Genomic DNA, 8,261 nt, shown 5'->3' with positions numbered 1-8,261 from the left:
AACCATTGGATTTTTCATGGAAAATAATTGTTTGAGAAATTGAATCAAAAACCAAATTAATTAATCAAGAATGTATCAAATGGTTGCATCTTTCCCAGGTTACTCAGTTGAAATTATCAAATTCAAGAATTGTCATGAATATCCATCAATGATAGATAACTTGTTCTTATCTAAAAGAATTCCGCGCATGGACATCCTTCGAGCTCTTGTATAGACATCCTAATTGTCGCCCCCTTATCGCTAATTACACTTAACACAAGCCTTCTATTTTTCATTCTTTTTAAAATACACAATTTTCGTAACTTTTTTGTCCATGTTTTTTAACAACATTTCTAACAACATCAATAGAAGAAAGGGTTTGGCCTATTTTAAAACTGAATTACCCCAAAAAAATCAAGTCCATGTGATGGTTAATTCCTTAGTTTCATGTGTTGTCTTATTCAAGTTTGGTCAATATTTAATTCTTCTTGTTTTTGTCTTATTGTATTGTCTTCTTTGATATTCAGCATGGGCATGCGATTGTTTTTTACTAGCATTTAACAACAATAATCAAACTTTATTACAATGAGATGAGTTACATGAGTTAAATTATAATATAACATTTTATTAAAAATCATCAATTCATTCAAATTGAGATTTTTTAATAGTTTTCTTTCTTTATAATTCTTTTTAAGTCTTTCTTTACTTTTAATGGTTTGAAATTGATCCATTATTTTATAACATAATCTACGGATTTTCTCTATAAGTTGAATGTGTCTATTGTTACCGCATGAATCAGACAGAGTTTCATAGAGAGATTGTGATAGAACTTAGCTAATCCGATCAAGGCGAAATTCTCATGCAAAAGACCAATATGATCAAACTTTTGAATACATTTGATGTACAGAATAGCAATGAAAATCGAGTATTGTCATATCAATCTAGATTAATTGTAATCTATACAGAAAAATCCTGAAGGTTTTGTACTTTTATGGTTGAGTGTATTCTTAAAATGTGAAAATGGAAGAACTTACGAGGTGATGAATTTAAAAAAACCTATCCAATTATCGATAAAATTTCTCCTTCAACTTAAAATTATTTTTATATCATATAAATTCAACTCCGAGACTTATATATTTTATACCCTTTAACTTCCATCTATAAGTTAGAATCAATTTTTTTCTCTAAACTTAGATTTTACATATTCTATCTTATTCAAGCGTGATCTTTCATTTCAATTTTCTTTTGACTTTTTAAATAAGCCCATATCTTCAAAAAAAAAAAAAATCTTATTATTTTGAAGTAAATAGGGTGCATTGTTGCCTAGCTGTAATATACAGATCATGTTAACCAATCATATGTACATTTCATTATTACAAGTTATTATTACTATTTGAAATAAGCCAACTGTCAGCCTTCAAACCAAACTTATCTACAAATTAATGGCAAAGAAAAAAGCATTGTGTAATTAATAACTACTTGTGCCTAACAGTTGCATATGCCACATTGTTGCATCTGCATCAGTACTATATTTGTCATCATAACTGTTAATGTATTACACAGTACTCAGAAATCAAATCATATCGTATATATGTATAAATAGTAGAACTTTAACATCACAAAGATGTACTAGATTTTACAATTGACATAAATAAACCATTTGTATTCATCAGAATAATAATAACAATAAATAATAATAATGTACATATTAATGTTATTTTTAGGAGCATAATAAACACAATATTTTTTTTATTATTCTGATAATTGTAAGAACTTTAAAATTAAACATCATGGAAAATGACAATAATCACTATTTAAAAAAACGAATTTTCAAAAAAAAAATGACAGACAAAATAAAATTAGTCTTCGATTCCGTCATTCTTATTTTTAGTGACGAAATTAGAGACACATTTTTTTCTTTTGTCTGTAACTTTTTATTTAAAATTCCATTTTTTTAATAGTTTATAAAAAATCAAAATCGGTTGAATTGTTCTTCTCGATTTTAATCTTTCTTCTTTGACCCAACGATTCCGTCTGTTCCTGCAAGCATAGCATACTTATCCTTCCTTGTTAGATTGGTACATTCAAATCCAAGAGTCCCTCCAAGAACCCTTTGGATATAATTTGCAACTTCAATTGAAGATTTCCCTCCATTGCAAGTCAACTCCAAAGGCAATTGGTTCAAGAAAGTGATCTCATAAGTCGGCATAGGGTTCATGAACACAAAATAAGGATCCAACAATTTGTGTCCCCGAACTGAAGTTCCATAAAACATACTTTGTTTCGTATTGATCGCGACCGGGACAATCCTATCTGTTAGCTCAGCAAAAAGAGCACTAAACCTCAATAGAAACGGCTCCCTACAAGTCGTTCCTTCAGGACAAATTACTAAATCGCCTTCTTCAAGCAATTTCTTTATATTTGCAGCGTCTCTGTCTCTTTCCCTAGTAAGTGCGACTGCTTTTATAGGCGAAATAATCTCGGTGAACTTACTTATACTATAAGTTACACAACTTATTTTTCTTCCTAATGCAACAGCTGTAACAACCGGATCCAAAACTGTTCTATGGTTGCAAATAAATAGTACACCACTTTGTCCATTTTTTGGTGGTGGTGGAGGTGTACCTTTTCTAATTACTCTTATTCCAAGTAACTTATAATTGTACCAAGCAATTCTTTCAGGCAAAGGTATGTTGAGATAGACCCTTAAGATTGAAAGTATGATCCCAATTGGCATCCATAGGAAGGTTAAGAGTGCAACTAGAGGGGTTGGTTTTTGGACTAATCTACCCTCATGAAAAATTATTGGGCTTAGAAGCTTGTTTCTTGGTAATGCGTCACATTTGGTCCTTGGCACCATGTAACCTTCCTGTAAAATGAAAAATATATAAATTCAGCACCTTTGTGATAAATATATTTGTGCAGATTTAGAAATATAGGAGATGAATTCAAAAATTGCAAAAAAAAAAAAAACAAATATATATTTTTAACCCTAGTCGAAATTTTATCGGCTCGGATAGTCCATTGGACTTTAGACCGATCCGACGCAACATATTAGAGCTGACCAACTTTTGGATGAATATAATTTTTTTTTTACATTAACAATATCAATTAAACTCGGTTTCGTTAAGACTGTCCAATTGGGAACTGCAGAGAAATCCGACTTATTCATCTTTAAGGGATGAAATGTTGATCATTAAACTATTAGATAATTTTTTTAATTAAACTCATCTAATTTGTACTAAAAATGTAGGGATCTTTTAACTTATTAGTTATTTACAAAACATCAATAATGTTGGCATCATAAGTGTAGAGAACCAAAAATGGACAATAATTTAAAGAGGGACCAGTACAAAGGTTGAGGCTATTAAATACTTGTTCTTAAATATAAAATTCTATTGCAAAATTTCTATTTTATATCATCGAGAAAAAAATAACAGTGTTTAATATGTTCATTTTATTTATAAATACTTAACATATCTTTTTATACAACTTGATTTTTTTTATATGAAATTTGTGATTTTATTTAGGACTCAAAGAGTATAGAAAAAGACATGATGCAAGATAAGAGGAGAACTGTTTACAGAGAAATAGATTTAAGAAGAGAGGAGGTGCAATATTGAACAACATGTTATGTTCATTAATATTCTCACCCAACATTGAAAAATTAGGGGCCAATCTTATTTATTAATCACCATGTTAGAGTACGTGCTAGTGCTAGTTTTGTAGGGTAAAGAAACAGCTCATAAAATTATCCTCAAAAAGAAATTTGAAAAAGACATCCATGTATCGAGAACGGAAAGACACGTTGACTTGATTCGAATAAGTGAAATATTATAGATTTAAGTTTATATTTTTTTAATCGAATATTATTACACTATTATTACACTATTATTAATGAAGTTGGTTTAACAGAATTATGTGTAATTTTTATCTCTAAATATATTTTTTTTTCATAAAAACAAGATTTATTAATGTTTATTACAATTTTGCTCTCTTATTTTTTCCATTTCATGGAATTCCTCTCATATTTTAAATTTAGATTTGGTCTCTCATTTATATTTTTAACAAAAAGAAATTAATGATATGATATGTTTTTAAATAACATGAAAAAATATAAGAATATAAAATGATTTAGATGAATTACTTATTTTTATATTATCAATTATAATTTAAAAAAAATTAAAGATAAACTAAAGCATGTAAGATATTTTATTGCAATTTCTTTGATATAACATCATTAAATTAAATTATATGTCATAAAATATGTAAGATTTATATATTTTTAGTATAAAATAAATGAGCAATGAAGTAAAACTGAATCATTTTAAAATAAGTGAGAAAAAAAAAAGAATAGAAGAACTAAAATTATAATTAAAATTTATTTTTATTATTAGTTTTTCTAAATATATATTTATTAATATTATAAATTTGTCTTATATAAAAAGAAAAAGTCAGAGGTATACACATCCATCCTCAAAAGAATATTTTAAAAATATTAACATATAAAAGACAGACACATTAAATACACTAGTCAATTTTTCTAATTTTCTTGAAAATAATTAAATATACATAAATAGCTAAACAAAACGATAAATAGACAGATGGATATTTATATATTAGGTGAGGGAATTAAATTTCCTACACAAATATACACCAATGGCCCATATAACCTAACTTTTCAACCATCCATTCTCAACTATACTATCTTTTATTAATTAACAAACTTAATTATTTCTATATATAAGAAGAAAATAAGTCAAATTAGAGTCAACTAATTATGATTAATTAATTTTGAGTATTAATCAATACCCATCTAATATTAAATTATCATATTCCATCTTAAACAACATGATATATTAGTCTGTTAATACAAAATTAGGTTAAATTAATCGAATATTTCCACATGCAACATAATATACTCGATAATTTAATAGATTAATCTCTGCAGTTTCACGCAACATAGGTGATAGATTAATCTTTGTTGTTTCATGCAGATATATTCGATTTATGCATTTTTTTTCTATAAAAAAAAGTTTAACACAATTATATACTAACCTTGCAAATTGACATGAAGTCAGAGTCAGTTACACTGTCTCCAAGTCCCAAATCAGGCAAGTTGTTACTTCCAAATTCTTTCATAACTGCCTCTTTCTTGTGTTCACCAACAAGAACTCCAGGTTCCTTAACAAACCCTGTTGCTCTCCCTCTTTTTGTAACCATCAATTCAGTTCCAAGCACCTTATCAACTCCCAAAAACGTCTTAACAAAAGGCTCAACCATAATCCTCGGACTCGCGGTAACAACATACCGTTTCCCGAACGAATTGAACACGTTCCACGTCACCGGATGCACGTCCTCGGCGTAAAACCTAGGCAAAACCGACCGAGAAACAATCTCAACGTCTCTTATCCTTAGTCCCGCAAATGTGACAAAGATCAATGTTTTGATCGCCAGCGTCTCGGAGACGAATAGGTACGTGAAGTATATGAACGGGACTAAGGATAAGAGAAGTAATGCTCTTAGAATGCTTCCGGCCTCGAGTGCGATGAGCATGTAGTAGGGAAAAGCGCTCCGCGACACGAGAAGCGTGCCGTCTAAGTCGGATGCGACGGTTTGGTTTGATCTATCTTTTGTGCTACATTTGGAAATTGGTTGGAAAAGAGGAAAGAATCCCATGAGAAATTGAGGAAAGTTTTTTGAAGAAAATTTTGAGTTTGTTGCTAAGATGTTTTGTGAGAGAAGATGAGATAGTTATGTATTTATGAGAGAGAGGGTGAAGGGGTTTTTAAAGGACAAAGGAAGTGTATGGTTGCGTTGGTGAGCAATTTTGAGAAAGTAAATTTATAACTCAATGTAATATATTAATAATAATAATAATATGTGGTGCCAACTTTGAGAAATAAATGTAAAGTTTGATATAATGTATACTAATTTGAAGTTGCAATGAATATTGATAAAGTAAGAATGCAACTAGCATTCTATGAAAATCTGACTGGCAATGGAAGGTCTCATCATATATGAATAATATGAATAAGTTCTTCTTAATTCTTTTTAAGTACTTGAGACTTATAATAATTATATTTAATGAATAATCTTAGTGAATGATAATCGTATTTAATGAATAATATATAAACCTAAGAACTTAATTCTCATCATTTTATTTTGTGAGGATTAAATGTTGTCCTAATTTTTCCATCTAAATACTAATTTTCCCACTTAAAATTTAAGGTTTAGTCAACTTTTTTTAAGAATTGTTTGTTTATCTTCAAATTTCATTTTTTTTCTTCTTTAAAAATTTCTATATCATTCCCTCTTTCGAGTGGTTTATGTAGATATGATCTATTAGTTCATTAATGACATAAATACAAATAATTAATATTTCAAAAAAATCAAAGAGCTCAGAACAGTGATTATCTGAAACCTCAATAGAAAATAACTTCAAAATGGAATGAGACTCATTGCTAAGTTAATTTCATATTTTTTCTCTTTAATTTTTTATTTTATTTTAATATTTTGGTTAACTTATAGTTTGATCCTTTTATTCTATCTAATTTACAAAATAATTTTTTATTTCAACTTCAAATAATTTGAGTTTTTTTCTCACAATTATAAAATTAACTTTTCTATTTCAATTTTAAATTATTTAAGTTTTTCTTCAAAATTTTGCACTGAAAATTGACGACGTGTACGTGTAATTTCTATTTTTTTAAATCTTTTAATGTTTTAAATAAAATTATATAATGATTGACACATCCTTTAAAAATGGAAATATCATCAATTTTTTTTTAAAAAAAATATATAAAAATGAGACTAACACTATTTGAATTTAAAATTGCGAGATTAAATTCTTAAATAAGTTAAAATAGAAAACTAAAATCGTAACTAATCATAATAATTTTAATAGTAACTTTTGTATTAATTATAAATATAATAACATGTGGTAGATAAACATTTGATGTTAAGACTTTAGTATAATGAACAAGGAAAAGGTGTAAAAGTAGTGTGTGTAATTTTTGGCGTGTGAGATAGGGAATTAGTTGTTGAGAAGAAAGTGTGATTGAAGTAGTTGAGAATGAAAACCATATAGTTGTGTTACATTCAATTTGAGCCTACTTTTTAGTTTTAGACGCTGTCCTTTGCTGCCTAATAAAATCAAAGTCGAACGGTTTGCTTTTAAAGTTTGTGTTTTTTTCATTAATTTGGCTATCTACCTTTATTAGCCAATTTAGGCAATACTAAATGTATAGATAGATTGCTTTCTTAGTGTAAAATATGTCTTTAGACAATGTTGTTGTTGTAAATACCTTGACAATTCAATCATTCTTTATTATTGTGGGATGTCTATGGTCATTTCAAATACATACGGGCTTTATTTATATATTTTACTAAAGATTTCTTTTAGAAGTTTAGCTTAGTTTTATTTATTTTAAAAGAAGAAATTGCTATAGTTGGAATGGTTGATTCGCATGTTTTTTCTAATCAGAGTGGATGTTTATGTTTTTTTATGATACTTGTTTCACATATAGTGATCAAAGTTAAATGTTAGATAAATGAAACCTTAAACTAATAAATTGGTTTTTTTTGTTGTTGAAATTATTGTGATCATATGTCTATCAATTGTGGTTAAAAATTCTATTATCAGGTAGCGACAAATGATGGGTTTCAAATAATCCTATTCGCTTTGTATTATGTTAAATTTAAATGAATTTACTTTTTACTGCAAATCAAATCAAACCCTTTTTATTTTACGTATTTCTTTATTTTTCCTATTACTTACAATAATCTTCATAAATATAAAGTTTATTGTATTCCTCGACAAATTTTTTATACTTGTTAAAAAATATAATAAGGGTTGTCCTATTCTGCATCAACATTTATTTGGTCCTACCGATCTCTTGAACATTGATTTGTCTGAAGAACTCATAAACTTTGACTCTGTCGGTAGGTTTTCACACATTTCCTTTTAGAAAATTAGAGTTTTATAAACAAATGCGTATATTTTAATCTTTAAGGTCAATTGTTGATACCATGAGAGTAGATTATAAACAAAAGCAAAAGATAGTGACGATTTTATAAAACAATCGATTAAATGAATATTTCAGTTAACTTAGATTATGAAAAATCAAAACAACTGAGAAATATTAATTTTCTTAAACAAGCAATTCTACAATTATAATAATTCAATTTTGACACGAAGCTCAATTGAATTTGATTAACCGATTGATCAACCTAACAACAAGAGTTCATACGATAATGATCATATTAAAGTGACTAGATCT

At 27.8% G+C, this 8,261-nt stretch overlaps 1 protein-coding gene across 1 annotated transcript; it reads right to left on the bottom strand.

Annotated features, from left to right (window-relative positions):
• Positions 1-1,644: 1,644 nt before the first annotated feature.
• LOC127106105 (glycerol-3-phosphate 2-O-acyltransferase 6) lies at positions 1,645-5,798 on the bottom strand. Its single transcript, XM_051043386.1, has 2 exons — positions 5,038-5,798; positions 1,645-2,848 (listed from the first exon to the last, which is right to left on the bottom strand). The coding sequence occupies exons 1-2, from the start codon at positions 5,656-5,658 to the stop codon at positions 1,982-1,984; spliced, it is 1,488 nt and encodes a 495-aa protein (XP_050899343.1). The 5' UTR covers positions 5,659-5,798; the 3' UTR covers positions 1,645-1,981.
• Between the last annotated feature and the right edge of the window lie 2,463 nt (positions 5,799-8,261).

This window comes from Lathyrus oleraceus, chromosome 7 (genome assembly GCF_024323335.1).
Source record: "Lathyrus oleraceus cultivar Zhongwan6 chromosome 7, CAAS_Psat_ZW6_1.0, whole genome shotgun sequence".
Lineage (NCBI taxonomy): Eukaryota > Viridiplantae > Streptophyta > Magnoliopsida > Fabales > Fabaceae > Lathyrus > Lathyrus oleraceus.
Note: the sequence above shows the minus strand (reverse complement) of the source record. Positions and strands in the feature narration are given on the sequence as shown.

Coding starts and splice junctions, on each gene's coding strand:
- LOC127106105 (XM_051043386.1), bottom strand. CDS start 5,658: ATGGGATTCTTTCCTCTTTTCCAACCAATTTCCAAATGTAGCACAAAA. Junction 2,849..5,037: donor ACTTCATGTCAATTTGCAAG/GTTAGTATATAA, acceptor TTCATTTTACAG/GAAGGTTACATGGTGCCAAG.